Genomic DNA, 20,142 nt, shown 5'->3' with positions numbered 1-20,142 from the left:
TTTAAATTGAAGATTTAAACTTATTTACCCTTCAAATTCCATTGAATTTCCCAATGTGAGTTTAAACTAGCAATTTATATCAAATATAATTGTATCAATTCCAATTTGAGAAACAATTACATCCAGGCATTTTTTTTAAACAGTGCTGATTTTTTGGAGATTCCAGAGATTGTAGTGAGTTCAGGTTCCTCTGATTTCTAAGACTTTGTCTTCACAAGACTTACAGCTCCCTTGCTGTTTTCTTGAAACCTGTTCAAAAAACAAATGAACAAAATGTATTGTGGGTCTGAAAGAAGCCTAGTGGGTTAATAATATCCACACAACCCAACTCACCACATAGAAGTTGTGTGAGATTTAAAGTTGTCAGCAGAAGCATTAACTCTGATAAGGGAAAGAGCCCAAATCACCAGGTGACATCACATACATAGTTAAAAAATGTCAAGACAAAAATCTTTTGAGAATTTCAAACTGGCATTTTAAATTTCCATTGTTTCAAAGAAAACATTATCTAAATCTTTCTTTTAAGACCAGCTTCAAAAACAAACAATATAAGTATGCAGAAAAAAATTATTATTCCAAGTTCTGAGTTCAAATTGGTGTCTTCCAAAAAGGTTTATCTAGTTAAACTACTCTTGACTAGTTAAACCACATTTTTTACAAGACCTTTTCTATTGCACATTGAAAGAGAACATTTTTATACTTTTCAATGAAATGAAACTTGAAAGTTTGAATCTATAATGTTCTCAGATTACTTCTTGTTTTAACACTCATTTCACTTGAATGTCAAGAATGTTTCTATTGTATGGGAATTCATAGAGCTGTACAGCATGGAAACAGATCCTTCGGTCCAGCTTGTCCATGCTGACCATATAACTTAAATTAATCTTGTCCCATTTGCTAGCTTGTGGTCCATGTCCCTATAAATCCTTCCTTTTCATGTATCCATCCAGATGCCTTTTATATGTTGTAATTATACCCATGCCCATTGGTTTCTCTGGTATCTCATTCCATAGATGCACCACCCTCTGCTTGAAGAAGATGCACTTTAGGTCCCTTTTAAATCTTTCCTCCTCACCTTGAAACCTATGCTCTCTAGTGTTGCACTTCCCTACCCTGGGAAAAAGTCCATCTGCATGCTGCGCTTGATTGTGTGAACCTCTATAAGGTCACCCTTCAGCCTTCGATGTTCCAGGGAAAATAATCCCAGCCTATTCAGCCTCTCCAACCCCAGCATTATTTTTGTAAATATTTCCTGCACTCTCTGTAAATTCAAGTCAATTTTCACAGAGGACTTCTTTAACTTCACTGAGAGAGAAGGGATTATTTGATCTTTTCCTTAACTGTGCTGAAGAGTCTTACTCCTTTGCTCATCCTTTCCAGATTGTGGGTTTCATACTTATCACTTTTGCCTACTTCTCAGAGCTGGAACAGTTGGGGAAAGCCAATTTCCTCCATTCTCAAGCTTAGCTTTCTTGTCTTACAAGATAACAGCCCCAGCTGCTGTCTGTTCTTGACGCGTTTTGTTATGTCAAGGGAGAAGTCCATCTCGTCATCAGCATCAAGCCTGTAGAGCAGCAATTCTAGAAATGTGCAGACAAATTCAGAAATTTGAAGCTGTTGGGATAAAACCCTTCTGTATCTGCCATTATCTGAAAAAAAAAACAAAGCAGCATCTATCCATCCTACTTGAAGCAGCGTAGGTTAACTAGTCCAAAGTTCTCTGTTTGAAAAATGATATATATTGAATATATAAATTCTCTGAGCTGATGCAGAAAGTTCACGGCTAATCCAAAAATATAAGGCGAAGGCTCATGGATGTAATTACATCGACACTCCCTCTCTTCCAACTAGTCAGAGAGAAGGACTATATTATATTCCCTTTCTGAACAAAGGAAAAATCTATCTTGTTTATTAGATTTTATCATCATCAAACTCTTTGACATTGTTTTTCTCAGATTTCAGCAGAGGGAATTACCTTTCCAAAATTACTATTCTTCCCTTTTTTTTCAGACCACTAATTCACACCAACAAACATTTAAGATGAGCAAATCTTATAATCTGGAATTAAAGTTTCGCTCATATATTAAAATAATATTAGGAAGTTCATTCTGGCCAGAAAATGAAATTCCAAACACAATAGTTCAATCATAAAGGTTTTGTAATTCACTAGTTACCCAGCACTCTTTCCTTAAACTAAGTGCAACAGAAATAGTGCATTATTTTAAGGAAAGAGAAAATAGGTTATGCCATTTTCTTTTATTCAATTGGTTTCATAAGACTACAAGAGGTGAATTTTTAACAAGTCCTTAAGAAACTAATTCCACACTAACACTCCTTAGAAGATCATGTTTAATCAAACACTGATAGTTCTTCAAAGGGTCATCAACTTAAAGCCTCCCCATATCTTGAGCTCCAGGGAGGAAAACACACAAATGACACAAGGCAGCATTTGGCAGCTCACAAATAAAAACACAAATGGACCAGATCACAAAGGATTAACCGTTAGTTCAGACACTGTTGGCAATCAAGGAAATCAAGGAAAAGATGTATTACCTCAATCTATCACAAAGCTGGTCTCTCTCTCTTTCTCTCTCTCTCCTACAACTTGTAAGCATTTTCTTCCTTTACTCATAGTGAAATATATAAGTAGTTTTACGTCCAATGATTTATTTTCCAGAATCAGCAGATTTAATACACCATCATGCCATTGTTTTGGTTGTTTTGTTGTCTTTATGATTACTTCAGTTCAACTATCAGTCACATAAGCTTAGGTTTGTGGTCAAATCTGCCCATAGGTGGCCACTCCCAGAGGTCCACCTCTCAGGACTTGTAGCTGCTGCACTGAGCTAATTTTCAACCATCCAAGAGGTGATGTCTACATTCTATAGATTCACACAACTAAATCACAATCTAATACCCTTCAAACAGCATGAACCAGTGGAATGACTAAATGAAATCACTCAACACCAGATTCTAATTGTAGTATCAAAGGGTTCATTGTAGATACCCCTGTCTCTCTCAATCAGCTGAAGCTAAAAAAGGAGCACACCTTTATCAGGTTCACCTTCCAAATTTTGCACAGTCATTGGGCCGGTTGGTGGTCAACTTGAGCTCTAGCTGCCAGCACAAACTTCTATTGTTCTTCTTCAGTACAGCAGTCAATTCATCTCCTTTAATTATTGCCATTCCTGAGACAAATGACAGAGCCTGGTCAGCAGAATCTACCCTGCGAGTGACACCCTTGGTTTGTTTGGAAATCCTACTTCCTCCAGACCTCCACTTGGCATTAAATAGCCCCTTGGAATTTTGCGACAAATCCTCCCAAAACCCAGTATGGCCAGGCAGTTGGCCATTGCATCCGACCCCATCATTAGAGGATCATTCTGCAACATGGAATGCTTCCCCAGCCACAGTATCCTTTGTCTTTAATAATTTGCTCAAATCCAGCTTGCAGTGCCAAATGCATTGCGAGGCTAAATGTACAAAATGGATTCTTTAAGTTCTGATCAAAACCAATACAAGAAGATACATGCACTTTGATATGAAGCAAATTTATTGGCTTAACCTACTTAATATATATTAGAGACATATGCAAACTAATGAGTGAGTCTATTAGCTTTAGCTACACAAAGTAAACATATGAACAAATGAGCCTCACAATACCTTCTATCCATTAGGAATATTGGTGATGGTGGCACTTGGAATTCTATCTCAGATTCCATGGCACAGGACTCATGAACCCCAGCCCGAAGGTGAAAAGTCCCATGAGTGGGACAAATATTAATACAGTTGTGAATTGAAGATTATGTGCTGAATCTCCAATTCTGAAATGATTTTCCAACCTTCAAAACAGACTGAGAAACAAATCCAGGTAGCCATATATCAGCACAACAAGGTAGTTATCACAGGAGAATTCAGTGTCACCTGGCTGTCTCCCAGTCAAAACAGGTTGTTCTCGCATTTGGCCTGTTCTCATATAATTTTCCACTTAATTTCAATTGCTCATTGTCTTGTCCAATTAAAGATTAATCATTGACGGTCTGGTTTGAACCCAACACAACACCTAATGAATAACTTCCACACAGGAAGGAGTGAGAAACACCCATCATTAGGAATGCAAGGAAAGTAAGGTAATTGTTATTCTCTGAACTTTACAGCAGTAGACTCTCAGTTGGACAGTAGCAATGTTTTAGAAATGTCCTCAAATTATCCTTGAAGTCATGAAGGGGAAGTCAAAGTTTTGGAGAATTCGCACAAATCCCCAATACCCCATCAGTTCATATCTTCAAACAACACCGATGCCATATCTGGAGATGATGTATTTCATACATCACACATCTCAAGAATCATCTTTGATCATGAGGGAGTGCCTAAAAGAAAAAGACCACTACCATCCAAAGGATTGTCTTCTGCAAAGTTTCCCTCCAATCCTGACTTGGAAATATTTTGCTGTTCCTTTAGTGTTGCTGGATCAAAACTCTGAAATTCTCTCTCTAACTGCATTGTGAATCTACCTACATCAGTTACACTGCATTAGTTCAAGAAAGCATCTCAGCAAGACCTTCTCAAGGGTGACTAAGGATAGGCAATAAATGCTGGCCTCATCCATTAATGCCTGTGTCCCATGAATGAATAGAAAAAATTCTAATGGGGAGAGAATGTTAGAGCCTAATTATTCCCAAATTCTGCCTTGCATACCCAATGCTATTGTAAGGATTGTTGCAATTGTTCGCAATAAATGGAAGACATGGCATAGGAATGGCAAGTATGCAACATCCAATATACAATTGCACACATTGTAGGAACAACAGAGGCAATTTGAATCAAATTTCCCCATCGTGGAAACTGTTTGATTTCAAACCTCATTGACTCTCTTGACTAATCTCAATCTCACCTATCCACACAACCTGAAATAATTAATTCACATCCACCTATCCTGTTATGTACAATGGCTGGGTTAAAAAGAATATTTGCCAACCAACTCAATCTCAAACTCACTTTCACCTTTTTTCTTTACTCATTGTGGTCGATCCCAATTTGTGCATCAACTATATACCAGTGATCCTAAAACCCAAACTCTGTCATCTATACTAACTGATCTCACACCCACTCTTCTACATGGATTGACATAAAATCGGAACTACCTTCATTATGTTTACAGATTGATCCACCTATACTTTTGATCACAAATTTTGCCTCTCCTTATTGTTTAATAACTGAACTTAAAACTTGTTACCTAATGCCTGTGCCAAATCAAACTTCTTCCATTGCTTATGCTGATTGTTTTCAACCCCATATTTCCCTATTCTCACACTAATTAATCTCATCTTTACTTCTTCACCTACTGTACTGATTAATCTGAAATCCATCTTTGTCCATAGCTGTGCTGTGATGTATCTTATACCCATTGCTCTCACAGCTTGATCTCAAATCCACCTTTCCCCACCATTATACTGATTGATTTCAAATCTCCTTTCTATATCATCTACATAGTTTAATGGCAAACCCTAACTATCCTCAATTTTTTCTGTTGACTGATCTCAAATCTCACCTTCCACAAACTGCATCACTTTACATTTTCACCAACCCATTTTCCTGCCTTGTTTTCCTGGCCTTTGAATCATTCCTTTCTTTATCATCAGTACCTGTTTCCAATGATTTACATCATAGCTGTCACCCTTCATATGATATTCTGGCTGGATTTTCTGCACTGAAATTTTAGAGTCCCTCAAGGACTATATGTAACATTTAAGGTTAATATTTAGAATTAAGAAATTAATATAGCTGCATGGGAACCACTTATTGCAATTCACAAATTCATGACTCTTGATATTTGTATAATTTTACTTGCATTTGTTTGAAAAACTGAAAACAAATTGTTGAAAATAATTAGAAACTGATATAACACTGAGTACTGCTATTTTCATCTTAATTTTCCTTATTTAAAAAAAAATCTTTCTTCAATGATTAATCCTCGTGGAGGTTTGAGTCTAGCACATGGATTAAGTGTAAGCTTTTATATCTTTCCCATCTCTGACCCAGAAATGGTGATTTTTGGTGATTCTTGAAAGACTAACCTAAGACCAGAGGAAATAGGAACAGGATCAGGCCATTCAGCCCCTTCAGGCAATGGCATCTTTCAATAGGACTGATGAAGGGCTTTTGCCCGAAACGTCGATTTTGCTGCTCGTTGGATGCTGCCTGAACTGCTGTGCTCTTCCAGCACCACTAATCCAGTATTTGCTTTCCAGCATCTGCAGTTATTGTTTTTACCATCTTTCAATAGGATCATAGCTGATCCAACATTCTTCATGCTCCACTTTTTTCCTTATCCCTGCCAAGCCTGATTCGCCTATATACACTCAAACTCTCTCTACTAAGGAGTTCCAAAGACTCACAACCTTCTGAGAAGAAATCCCTCTTTATCTCAGCTTTAATTTGGGGCCCCATTATTCTGAGACTATGCCCTCTGATTTTAGACTCTCCCACCAGAGGGAAAAAAAATCCTCTCAGCCTTTACCCTGATAAGGCCCTTAACAATCCCATAAAGTTTCAATGAGATCAACTCTCCTCCTGCTAAATTCCAGTGAGTTGAGACCCCAGGCTGTTCAACCTTTGCTCATAAGTCGACACCTTTTTGCTGGTGACAATCCTTCTCTGAACTGCCTCCAATGAAATAAATGTAGGGACCAAAACCTCTCACAGTACTCCAGCACCAGCACCTTCTTCAGTTGGAGTAAGATTTCACTATTCTTATACCCGAACCCTCTTGACCTTCCTGACTACCTGTACGCTAGCTTTCTGTGCTTCATGTCCAAATACATCCAAGTCCCTTTGTCTTGCAGTTTTCTCTGTATTTCAATAATACAGATGTGGCACATGTTACTGATCAATGTATGTCGGTTTTTGCCAGCATTCGGATCCCCTTCAGGATAACAGTTGGTGTAATGCGGTCGAAAGTCCAAAATTCCTCGCATTTAATAAAACTTCCCTTTTGATAATCCGAATAACTTCAGTTAGCAGCCGATGCGCTCGATCGACTTGATGGAAGTGATCCACTCAAGGTGGAAACGGGAATAATTTGATCACTTTTTTGATTGTTGCGATTTATGAAGAGAGTGAGTCTGGGTGGGGGGGAAGCAACGACTTAATCCAATTTGCCAATCTGTTTTGTGTTACTGCTCCAAAAAAGGCGTTAAATGACATGTAAAAATGAAGTAGTTAACATAGAACATTACAGCGCAGTACAGGCCCTTCGGCCCTCGATGTTGTGCCGACCTGTGAGACCAATCTGAAGCCCATCTAATCTACACGATTCTATTATCATCCATATATTTATCCAATGACCATTTAAAAAGACATTAATCTTACTTTAACTGGAGTGTTATTAAACAGTAAATCATTCTGTTGGCCATTAATTACCTCATTACCAGTTGGAGTGTTCGGTAACCCTTCTCACGCCATATAGGAGAATTCTTTGAAAGGTTCTATTGAGCTTATTTCGCTTCAACTTAGTTCCTGAGTCGGCTGAGGGTGTAGATTTCCCCGTGTTGCAAATTTCTGTGATACTCACTTCTATAGTGGTATTATCAACCCCCTGGTGTAGTCTGTGAACAAAAAGGCAGCTTCAGGGGTTAGAAACAAAAACAGAAATCGCTGAAAATGCTCAGCAGGTCTGGCAGCATTACTATGGAGAGAAATCAGAGTTAACGTTGAGGGTCCAGCAGCCCTTCCTCAGGCTTTTTTGAAACTCAGGGGTTAGAAGCGGATTTTCCTGGGCCTGTTAGTAATGGAACCTGCTGTCGGATGCCGAGTAATTGGGGGGGGGGGGGGGGGGGGGGGAAGTGTCATCCGAAGAATCATCCTTTTGTTCCTCTCCTCCGCACTCACTCGGTTAAGGATCGTGACTTTGTTTTGTTTCCTGAATTGGAAGGTTACTTGTGTTCAGCAGATGTTCTCCAGAAAATCCTTGGGAGTTGTTGGGTGGCCGCTCAGGTTGAAGTGCAACGTTCCTTGGCCGTGATTCCACCACCCTCCCCCGCCCCCCCGCCTCCCTCCGTGTGAGGAACGGGTGATGTCCAGGAGCGAAACTGTATGAGAGAGAGCAGCGTTTCAACGCTCCCATCATTGCCGGGCGGCTCGCATTTCAAGCTTCAACTCCATCGCTTCGGTCTGCTCCCCTTTTCCAAGATCGGGGGGACCTGTCTGTCTGCCGGGAAAGGCTCAATTCCAAAGTGCTGCTCCGGTTTGCTCCCTCATTTGGGACCCCCACCATCATATACGGGACTGGGCAGTCTGTAGGAGTCTCCTCAAAACATAGCCCGCTTGCCATAACTGCGATAACATTCAGACAGAATGTTGGCAAAAAAAAGAGAGGAAAAAAACAAATGCCAGCAATCAGTAAAACAATTCTGGCCGCTGGGGGTTATGAGATAACTGCTGGAGCATCTCAGCAAGTCTGGGGAGAGAGAAACCAAGTTAGCGCTTTTGAGTCTGCATGCACTGAACAGTTAACTCTGCTGCTCACTCTCTCTCCCTCCGCAGAGCTGCCGAGTTTCTCCAGCCCCTTTATCAGAATCACGAATTGTCACAGCGATGAATGAGGCAATTCAGTATCTAGGTGGTGGAAAGCGTCGGCAAGGGAATGGGGTGTGTTGATCTGGACCGCACTGATGAAAGCAGACCGGGCAATACATATGTTGCAGAGGACTATATTAAAGGATGGATGGGGTCAGTATAGAGTGGGTATTCGCTGTAAGGGAAGGGGGAATGTCCCACCAAAGGAACCAACATAAGCAATAGTAGAAAGTGCTGAGGACACTCAGCAGCATTTGTGGGGGAAAGTTTGTAGCCCATGTTCAGAACTCCAGCGCTGATTTATCTGGGTAATGTGAAGATTTTCAAGGCTGGAGGGGTTTAAGGATGTGCTGACAGAAGGGGAGAGCGGACGGTCCTGAGCAGCAGCGTTTTAAGAGCTCACTGACTGACTTGGACTCTCCCTGGGCTGGGAGAATTCACGTGGACGGCATTAGTGTTAACACAACTCGTAACTGGCTTTCTGCTGGGAGGGGGGCGGACGAAGTGTTTGCCCAACATTCAGGATAATCCAGGGACCGGAGGCGGGAGGGGAGTCAGATCAGGAAATGCAGGCGCTTGACGTAAAGAGGGTGGGTCCAGCTCCCTGTGATAAATAGCGGGCGGTGGGTAGGATTGGTGAGCTAACAGCTAGCGTTCCCAGCAATGAGTTCCTCTTCGGCCAAGGGGTTCCGCAGGGCTGTATCCGAGCTGGATTCCAAACAGGCTGAGACGGTGACGGTGAGACTCCCCTCTTCAATTTTGCCTTTTTGTTGGTACGAATCTTGGATGCACTCCCTTCTCCTCTTGAGCTAAGCCCGGGTCTCCAAGTTAAAGATATTCTCTGTCAAGTCTCGCTGTGCCCAACTCAAACCCAACCAGCCCCTTTCCCCAGAATTCGGCATCTTACTGATGCCTTTCTAAAGTAAGGATCATTAGTTTCTTTTTCTTTTTTTTTAAAAAAAGGGTTGTCCACGAGTATTTGTAGAGGTGCAATTGGAATGAAAGGGCATCTCTGCACAGTCTTACCTTGAGCGATTGAGGCAATGCTTCCCGTTTGTAATGGGGATAGTATGTCGACCGGGTAAAAGTCATCACCCCACAGTCAGGGGCTAGAGATTTTTGGTTTTGTTTTCAGCACGGTTTGCTGTCGAAAACAGCAGCGCTCTCCTCAGGATCGACCAGGGTGCGGGAGCAACCCCTCAGAGGCGTTAGTTTCTGTGTCAGCTTGTACAGCCTGACGATAATAGAGACACTCTTTCTGACCTATTCTGGACAGCTCCACGGGAGAAGGTAACATTTGGAGGGAAACTGGCCAGATGTCGGAATGACTAAACTCACCTAATCTAAAATCATCGACCCGAGGCATAAACGTTGACTCTTCTCTCTCTCTCCACAGAGGCAGCCCGACCTGTTGAGTACTTCCACCGTTTTCCAAGTAGTCGTTTGGTGATGCAGAAGTTCTCGCTCACTGACCAAAAAAAAAGATGCACGCTTCAGGACCATTCCATTGTGACTTCCTCTCATTTTGCGAATTGTCCTGATCACTGCAAGACAAAAGTGTCTCACTTGCAAAAGATATTCATTTTCTGCTTTATTAGTTGACAGGCATAATGACTGTCTCGCAGTAATGCTGAGCTGACGGTGAAAATTAGACCTTATAGAATCGAACTGTAAAGAAAAGTTGGGGGTGGGGAGGGGGGTGTGGAGAGAGTTTGTTTTAACTTGCAAGTATAAGGAGGCAATGATATTTATGTTGGCGGCGGAACGCTAGTGATTAGACCAGTGATCTGGACTAGTAGGTACCCGACCTCTGCTTCTTCATAAGAAATGGAATTGTCTATGCTGTAGAACGAGTCTGTACTTCTCCCCTCCTCCCCACCCACCGCAATAAAAGCTAGAGCGACAGGGTTGGATAGGATATCATTTCATGTTGCCTCAGTCATTGGCTGGGGAGAACTCCCGCTGCCGAGTGACCGAAAGGTCCCCTTGAAGTCAGCCCCTTAGAACAGATGATGTGATTGTAAAACAATAGATAAAGTGGGCAGCTTTTCAGTTAGAAAAACCAACCATTTTGGAGAACTCAGAAAGAAATATAAAAATCAACCAAAATTACAGGTGTTTCTTCAAATACAACCCTAAACAGCATCAACACTCCGCCAGTTGTGCTGTTGTTATCCACAGGCAATTGATCAGCTAGGGCCCACTGCAATGTGCAGTTGGTCGGGATGAACATCAGGAGATGGCCTGTAGCTACTTAGTGCTATTCCTATATCCCATATTCCAAAACAGAGTGTAACCCCCAAGGAAAACCTTATTGGATTTTGAACAGAAGTAATCTCCTGAATTTATTTTCAGTTACAAATGTAAACAGAGAAAGCAAATTTCATCCACCTGCCCATCTGTCAATAGATCACCAGTGATTTACAATAAACATTTTGGAGGAGTCAAAACGACTTGTCTTGAACTCCAAACATTTCCTTCCCTGGTTATTCTTTGTAAGTAGGACAAGACTGTCAATCTGAAATCAAAACATTGGAAAAATTCAACAGGTCAGGCAGCAGGCATGGAGAGAGGAGCAATTGATGATTCAACTTGGTAAGTCTATGTAATTCACCCTGGTGTCTGGTCACTTAGTCCCTCATCTCAGTCTTTCTCTTTGTTGTCTCTCACAACAACCCTTTTCGGTCTTTCACAAATTCCCTGACTGCCTTTGCTTGTGCTAACTGTGTAATGTCTGTATCTCATGGGGTGCTTTCCTCACTTATCACTTGCTTACTTTGAAAGTTCTCGCCTCAGTCTGTGTGTCTTTAACATCTTTCTTAATCACTCTCTGATTCCTCTTCCTATAGTTTCTCTCTCATTTTCTTTAATTATTCTCTCTTCCTTTCTGCCTGGTGTCTTTTTGATTTCTGTCTTTTGACTCCACTTTTTAATTCCTCTCTCTTGGATTCTTCTTCCTCTCTCTGATCTCAAATATTATTTTTCCCTTTATGCCAGTCTACTGTGTTCATATCTCTTTCTGATCCTTTCATTTTCTAATGCTCTGTCTTTCATTCTGTTTTTAAATTACTCTTATTCTCTGGTTGGTACAATGTTCTTGTTCTTTCTCCTGTTCTGTTCATCACTCTAACTCTTTCAGATGTTAATCGTGAATACTCCTAATATTCTCTCTCACCTCTGAGGTGGAAGGTTGTAGGCTCAAGCCTTAGTCCAGGGCAAAAGGACACTTCAGAGGTGTATAGAGAGTGTTGCCTTGAGAGAAATGCCATGTTCTTAATGAGATGTGAACCTTGGGGAGTAGGATCCAATATTAGTGGGAGAGCAGTGAATGTATCATAGCTGCAATAAATCCCAACCTGGCTGCTGTATGTCCATTACTATACTCCAAAAGGCATTTACTGATGTGGAGGACATTAGATAGCTCTGAGGATATGTGAAATGCCATTGAGATGCAAGTTTTTCCATCTCTGATAAACTCTGTTCCCTCTTTCTATTCCCTTATCTTTTGGGGTTTATTTCTGTATGTTCTTTGATGCCTCTGCTCGTTCCTTTTGTTTTTTTCTCTGTTAACTCTATCTCAAATCCTCCTTCTATCACTCTGATCTTCCATCAGAAATTTTAGTCTTTCCTTCAAAGATTTTTCTTGATTTAAACTTTGGAATTTCTGATAAACAAATTTTTAATAATTGATCATTTATCTTCTTGTTGTGATTCGTTACAACTTATCTTACATTCTGTGTAATACCACACTTTCTATCACTTTTTCAACCATCAACTTTGTCTTCCTTTTGTTCAAATGTACTTAACTTTCCATTCTACAACTGTCTGTTTTTGGTTTCCTTCCTTCTCTATGTAGTTCTTTCCTGTCATTTTTCTTTATTTCTAATTTTCATAACCATTGATCCCTCGCAATCTAATGCTAATGGTGCTCTCTGGTTTTTATTCTTGCCAATCCCTTCTGATCAATTCTAGCTCCCCAACACATTCCAACCTTCATTTTCTTGCTCTGCATGATGATCGTCTCTCTGAAGCTCCTTTACTTTTTGTTTCAAGGCCAGTCTCTCTTCCCGTTCGTTCATTCATGCTGGTTACCAATCTATTCCCTGCCCCCCAACTCTCTCTCTGATCCTGTTTATATTTCTGCTGCTCTGTGATCCATGTGCCCTCTCTCTTTTTGCTGATTACTCATGAGCATTTTTGTCACATTATTTCCATCCCTGGCACTAGTATCTCATTTTTACTCCTTCAGTCCTCTTCTTCAAGATTTATTTTTCCTGATTATTCTCTCTCCCTTTTCCCATTTATCGGAATCTCATTTAAGCTTCCAATTTCCCTTTCTCTGATCGTTCTGACATTCAGACCCCTTTCTCTGGTCATTCTTTCTGTGATCCCTTTCGTGAATGTCTTTTTCTTTCCTGCTCTCTCTCTCTCCCTCACTCTCTCACTGATCTTCTGGAGCTGTCCATCAATCCTCTCCTGTTACACTTCATGGTTTTGATCCATTTTGTCTAGTTCCTCATTGATTTGTGCCATTATTTAATCTGTTCTTTCCCATCAAATCCTTTATTGATTTCACTATTCCTTCTCCTTCTCTGATTCATGCCCAGAATTTTTCACTCTCTGTTTAATTCCACACCGTCCCCCAACTGATCTTCTTTCTGAAATGTCCGAGGTGTCGATGAAAGTCTTTGACAACAGTCAAAAGGTGAATGATTTCCAGCGGCTGACAATTGGTGACAGGAATGCATTATTTTAAAACCATTGTTAAAAGAGAAAAGCAGAACTGACCCCAACCCAACCTAACCCCAACACTAACACATCTTTCTTATATTCCCCTTCCATTATTTCAATTTCTAATTATCATCTTAGCTTCACTTTCACTTTTTCATTTTTGATTCCTTTTCTTGCTGTTCGTTTATCAACCATCACTTCTCTTTGTCTCTGCTCTGCATTAATCTTCCTACTGCTTCTTTCTTATACTGATGCCCTCTTCAGGAATTTACCACCTTTCTCTGATTGCCCTCTCCCTAATCCCTCTATCCCTGTTCCTCCTCTCTGTGATTCCCTCCCCTTCTCATCCCTCCCCTCTCTGGTTTCCCTCTCTTTACTTATTCTTCGTTTGATTCTCGCTCACTGATTTTTCCATGTGTCTGGATTACCTCTCTCTCTGATTTTCCCTACCCCTTTCTGATTTCTCCCTCTCTCTGGATCCCCCTCTCTCTGGATTCCCCATGTGTGTGGATTTCCCCTCTCTCTGCCCTTCACCCTCTCTGGATTTCCATTCTCTCTGGATCTGATTCCCCCCCCCCCCCATCTGGATATCCCCCCCTCTCTGGATTTCCCCCTCTCTTTGGAGTTTTGCTCCCCTCTCTATGATTTACCCCATACTCTGATATTCACCCTCTCTGATATCCCCCCTCTTTGGATTTCTCCCCCGATTTCTCCCCTCTGATTCCCCTCTTCTCTAATTTCTCATCCCTCTCTGATATCCCGCCTCCCTGATTTTCCCTCCTCTGATTCCCCAATCCCAATTCCCCTCTGATTTCCCCCTGATTCCCACCCCTTGATTCCCCCCCGATCTCTCTTCCCCCCCCCCCCACTGGATTTCCCCTCTCTGATTCCCCCTTATCCCCCCTCACCCCCTGATTATCACCCCTCCTCTGGATTCCCCCCCCCCTCTGGATTTGCCCCAATCTCTGGATTCTTCTCCTCTGATTTACCACTCCCTCTGGAGTTTTCTCTCCCCACTGATTAACCCTCTCTTTGGATTTCACCTCACCTTTGGAGTTCCCCCCTCTCTGGATTTTCCTCTCTCTGGATTTCTCCTCTTTCTGATATCCCCCCCCCCCCTCCCCTGATTATCCCCTCTCTCTACATTTCACTCTCTGGATTTTCTTCCCTCTCTGATTCCCCCCCCCCCCTTCCCAGATTCCCCTCCACCCAGAATCCCCCCTTCTGGAGTCCCCCACCATCTCATCTCCCCCCCCTTTGGATTTCCCCCCTCTCTTGATTTCCCCCCTCTCTGATCTCCAACTGCCCATTTTTCCCCTCTCTGGATTTTCTCCCTCTCTGATTATCATCTCTCTCTAGATTTCCCATGTTCTCTGGAGTCCACCCCTGTTTCCCCTCTCTCTGATCTCGCAGCTGCATTCCACCTCCCCCCCCCCCCCCTCCCCCAGTGATTATCCCCTTTCTCTGGATTATCACCTTTCTTTGAATTTCACCCCCCCCCCTCTGGATTTCCTCCCTCTTGAATCCCCCCCCCCACCTCTCTGATTTCCCCCCTGTCTGGATTGCTTCCCTCTCTGATTTCCCCCTCTTCTCTGATTTCCCCCTCTCTCTGACTTTCCCCTCTCTCTGGTCCCCATCTCCCTCTTTGATCCCCCTCACTCACTCTCATTCTCCTCTCTCTGACCCCTTGTCTATTTTGCATCTTTTGCTGAGATTAGTCCAAAATTATCTGTCTGATTTTAGCATTGTTAATCTCCTTGACCCCATTCTGCACCCAATTCCCCTCATTCTGTTGCAGATATTTTGCTTAGCGATCCCAACAAATTGTTCTTCTGATTCTCCCATGGCTCTCACCTTCACTGCAAAACCTTCTCTTTTGTTTTTGCATTTTTCTCTTTCTATGTGTCTTTCTTCTCTCTCTCTCTCTCTTGCTTGCTTCCAGTTTATCCTCTCGATTGGGTTCATGCTTTTTCTGACTGCACTCTTTGCCTCAGTTCCCTTTGTTGATGTGACCCCTCTATCAGTGATTCTTCTTGTTCCACTCTTGATTCCTTCCAAATCTCATCCTGGAGTTGGGGTTTCCTTGCTCTGGTTGTTTGGATTTGCTGCTGAGCTCCGTTTTGACCCTGCATCTACAAACAGGGACTTGGCTGGCTTCACTCTGACCCTGCTTCTTGTTTTGTTTGCTGGTGACAGTCTCCTCATTTCATTGGGCGCCGACAGTCTCTGATCGAAGATGCTCGCAAAGAGCGAGAAGCGGCCGCTGCCGCCTCCGAGTCGGCAGATCCTGGGGAGCAGCTGGTGTTCGAGGAGGAAGGAGGCAGGGCCATGGTGAATTTATTCTTCACAATCCGCTCTGCCAAGAGCTCTTCATTCTCCCGGACCCTCAAAGTGTTCGAGGTAATTGTGTGCAATGAATCAGACAGCTGCAAAGGGTGTAAGGTACACCGAATGTCTTTCAAACTTTTACTTGGGAAGGTTGGATGGAGAGCTGTCGTTGGATGACAGTGACTGTCTTACACATCTCTCTGGTTATTATCTCCAAAGCTCCGCAGTGCTACCAACCTCAGGGTAAGGCAGTCAACTCGGTTGAAGATTTGCTCAACCCGGCAAAAGTGAGGACTGCAGATGCTGGAGATTAGAGTCGAGAGTGTGGTGCTGGAAAAGCACAGCAGGTCAGGCAGCATCCAAGGAGCAGGAGAATCGACGTTTCGGGCAAAAGCCATTCCTGATAGAGGGCTTTTGCCCGAAATGTCAGTTGTTCCTGCTCCTGTGATGCTGCCTGACCTGCTGTGCTTTTCCAGCAGCACATTCTTGACTTGCTCAATCCATCGGGTCCTGGAATGGGATTTGACCCTGAACTGTCCATTTCAGAGGTGATTTTCTACTCACGGGCTAATGAAGCTTCGGGCTATTGACTGCGCTGATGTCAGTATGGAAGCTGTGACAGTGTGACCAGGGCTGAGTAAAGCTGGAATAATCAGAGCATTATGAATGAGGGAGTTTGAAGGTTCTGCATTAAAATCACAAGAGGTAGGCACAGAAGTAGGCCATTTGGCCCTTTGAGTCTTCTTCCCCATTCAATAGGGTCATGGCTGATCTGATTATCCTCAATGCCACTTTCCTGCCTTTTCTCCATTACCCTGATACCCTCATTGATCAAAATTCTGTCCATCTCAGCCGTAAATATACTTAATGATCTTTCATTGACTGCCCTCTACAGTTAAAAAATTCCATAGATTCCTTGCCCTCCAAAAGAAAACAATCCTCCTTATCTCTGTCTTATATGAGAAGCCCCCGATCTTATCACCTCTGGTCCTAGACTCTCCCAGAAGGGAAAACAATCTCTCCTGTTATGCCCACCTCAGAATTCTGTATGTTTCAATAAGGTCTCATCTCATTCTTCTAAACTCCAATGAGTACAGGCCCCACCTGCTCAACTTCTTCTCATAAAACAGATCCTGTACCCTCTGGGTACAGGAAATGAAACGAAACTCTCTAACTGACCAATATATATTCGCCAATACATAATGGACATTCACTTTCTGCTATTTGAAAGTAACAGCAAACAAAATGAGTGCAAACAGCCACCCCAAAGAGACACCGTAACAAACATTAAATCACCAAGGAAACTTATTAACTTAAAATGCCGTTTTGTAGGAAGATACCTTGCTCATGGGTGACTTGAAGCATACTTGTCATTCCAAGGACATAAGGGTGCAGGCATAACCAGCATGACAGCAGGCAGTAGGGAGCAATTGTTTTCCATAAATACATTGAAAAATCAGTATTCAAAGCTTTCCAAAGATACCTCAATCAGGAAATTCTAAAACAGCAAGTTTGAACCTGGTGCTAACTCAGACTGGCTGAGGAATTAGTCTTCCACAGATGGTTCAGTCAGGTTTTGCCCCTGCTAGTTCTGAACACCTTCTGAAAAAGAGACATATCAGACTCAAACAATTCATTCTGTTTCTGTCTTCATAGATGCTGTCAGATATGGTGAGTTTAAGCATCACTTTCTGGTTTCAATTCGGAACCTGCTCCTGTTTTTGAGTTGTTATGAACTATATAATACACATGCCCCATCACCTCCCCCCCACCCCCCCATCTGTTATTGGAATGGACTGCTAGGAAGTTCAGTTGTGAGCCTACTTGAATGGGATAAAGTCGGTGCAAGTTGATTAACTTTGTTGGGTAAACAATAGCAATAAACCCAGACAATGATTCAGTTCCTGCATGAAGCCTGGTCAGGTAACTCAAGGATGACTCATCTTGCAGCTTTTAATATTCAGGCACTTAGAGTCATGGAATCACAGAGTCATACAGCACAGAAACAAACCCCTCAATCCAACTCGTCTGCATTGAGCAAATTTCCTAAACTGATCTCGCCCCACTTTCCAGTATTGGGCCCATATCCCTCTAAACACTTCTTATTCATATATCTATCCAGATGCCTTTTAAATATTGTAATTGTACCAGCCTCCACCACTTCCTCTGGCAGCTCATTCCATATACACAACAGCCCCTGCATAAATAGATTGCCCCTTGGGTCCCTTTTAAACTATTCAGTTTTGGATTCACCCACCCTGGGGAAAAGACCTTGCCTCTTCACCCTATCCATGCCCCTCATCATTTCATAAACCTCTATAAGGTCACCCCTCAGCCTCTAACACTCCAGGGATTAAAACCCCAGCCTATTCAGCCTCTCCCTATAGCTCAAACATTCAAATCCTGGCAACATCATTGGAAATCTTTTATGAACCCTTTCAAATTTTGCAATGTTTCCTGTAGGTGGGAGCCCAGATGTGAATACAATACTTTAAAAGTGGCCGAACCAATGTTCTGTATAGCCACAACATGACCTCCCAACTCCTATAATGGATGCACTGACCAATAAAGGCAACTGTGCCAAATGCCTTCTTCACTATCTTTGACTCCACTTTCAAGGAGCTATGCACCTGCACCTCTTTTTCCCTGTTCCTCTCTCACTCCCTTTCCATCTTCTCTTGTTTGTTGTCTTATTTTCTAGAGTTCACCACCATGTTAATCTGATCTGGAGATTCTCTTTTGTCCTGACTCTTATCAAATTAATTCCTCTCTCAGTCCATTTCTCTGCAGCCTCTGTACTTGAGCACAATTTCCTTGCCTAATTGAGAGTTCTTTCATGTGCACCTCACCCTAAAGCTTTCGATATCCAACTTTCATTCCACTGTCTCTGATTCCAGAGTCTTTTTGTTTCGATGGACCTAGATATTCAAATCCTTTGTTTTTGAATGCACAAAGGATTCCCACCGACAGCCCCAGGTACTTGGCTTTTTGCTGCAAGTATCTTCACTTTTAAATAAAACTTGATTTATTTTTTCCAGACTGTCTTAGCATCTTTTTCACATCATACCCCATTCCTGCGTTTTCTGACTTTACTAAACTCACAAGTTCAGAATAAAGTTGTTGGTTTCTAACAGTAATGTTACATTTTAACAAATTGTACTTCGGGGAGCACTAAAGCATGCAAACTTAAAGTGCTGCACACACCTGCAGGATAGCCCTATACTTCCACTCTCCAACTTAAGAATCAGATCACAGTGTGATTGCAGAGTGCAACAATATTAAGCTACATCCAGGAGCACTTCTCATTTGAACTTGGCACCCGGTGCAGTCTAATTCCAGCACAGCATGAAGTTAACTTTAGAAAGTGGTCAGGTAGATAGGATAGTGAAGAAGGCGTTTGGTATGCTTTCCTTTATTAATCAGAGTATTGAGTACAGGAGTTGGGAGGTCATGTTGCGGCTGTACAGGACATTGGTTCGGCCACTGTTGGAATATTGCGTGCATTTCTGGTCTCCTTCCTATTGGAAGGATCTTGTGAAACTTGAAAAGATTTACAAGGATGTTGCCAGGGTTGGAGGATTTGAGCTATAGGGAGCGGCTGAACAGGCTGGGGCTGCTTTCCCTGTAGCGTCGGAGGCCGAGAGGTGACCTTACAGAGGTTTACAAAATCGTGAGGGGCATGGATAGGGTAAATAGACAAGGGCTTTTCCCTGGTGGGGGTGGGGGGTGGGGGGGGGGGATGTCCAGAACTAGAGGGCATAGGTTTAGGATGAGAGGGGAAAGATATAAAGAAATTTAAGTGGCAACTTTTTCACAAAGAGGGTGGTGCATGTGTGGAATGAGCTGCCAGAGGAAGTGGTGGAGGCCCGTTCAACTGCAACATTTTAAAAGGTATCTGGATGGGTATATGAATAGGAAGGGTTTGGAGGGATATGGGCCAGGTGCTGGCAGGTAGTACTAGATTGAGTTGGGATAGCTGGTCAACATGGACGAGTTGGACCAAAGGGCCCATTTCCGTGCTGTACATCTCTATGACTCTATGACTAAGTCTGAAATTTTTACTTTTAGTGGTGTGAGAATACACCTGTGTGGATTCCCACCAATGCTTTCGGGAAATTCCAACTTTGCTTGCTGGGCATTAAATGTCAAGTTCTCTCTTGACTTTTCCAGAGAGTTTGTTAGCTGAAGATAGCCTGTTAGATAAACTAGGGCTTGCTAAATCCAAATTGGATTTTGTAGCCCAGGAGCCTGCATTTTCCGATGGCCAGCCAGATGTTGTCCCAGTGCTGGTGGCAGTTGAGTGTAGGGTCCATGTGGGATCCACATTGTATCTGACACAAAATGAATTGCCTCAGGAACTGAAGGCTTCTGCAGTATAATTTCTCTGTCTGGTACTCTCCAAAAGTATCCATTTAGATTAGAGAATTTGGAGGGCCCCAATGAAATTAAATTGTTACTCAGGAGAAGTTTCCCTAATAACTGCATTCCCTAACTCTCTATTGGATT

General features: G+C 42.4%; 1 protein-coding gene across 1 annotated transcript in view; it reads left to right on the top strand.

Moving 5' to 3' along the window:
• Positions 1 to 9,210: 9,210 nt before the first annotated feature.
• th (tyrosine hydroxylase) overlaps positions 9,211 to 20,142 on the top strand; it is a 64,401-nt gene continuing 53,469 nt past the window's right edge. Inside the window, exons 1-2 of the mRNA XM_072592015.1 lie at positions 9,211 to 9,315; positions 15,505 to 15,708. Coding sequence (XP_072448116.1) covers positions 9,241 to 9,315; positions 15,505 to 15,708 — 279 coding nt within the window. The 5' untranslated portion in view covers positions 9,211 to 9,240. The remainder of the gene's footprint in view (positions 9,316 to 15,504; positions 15,709 to 20,142) is intronic.

The sequence above is a fragment of the Chiloscyllium punctatum genome, chromosome 22 (genome assembly GCF_047496795.1).
Source record: "Chiloscyllium punctatum isolate Juve2018m chromosome 22, sChiPun1.3, whole genome shotgun sequence".
Taxonomy (NCBI): Eukaryota; Metazoa; Chordata; class Chondrichthyes; order Orectolobiformes; family Hemiscylliidae; genus Chiloscyllium; species Chiloscyllium punctatum.
This window is presented reverse-complemented; position numbering and strand designations above follow the sequence as displayed.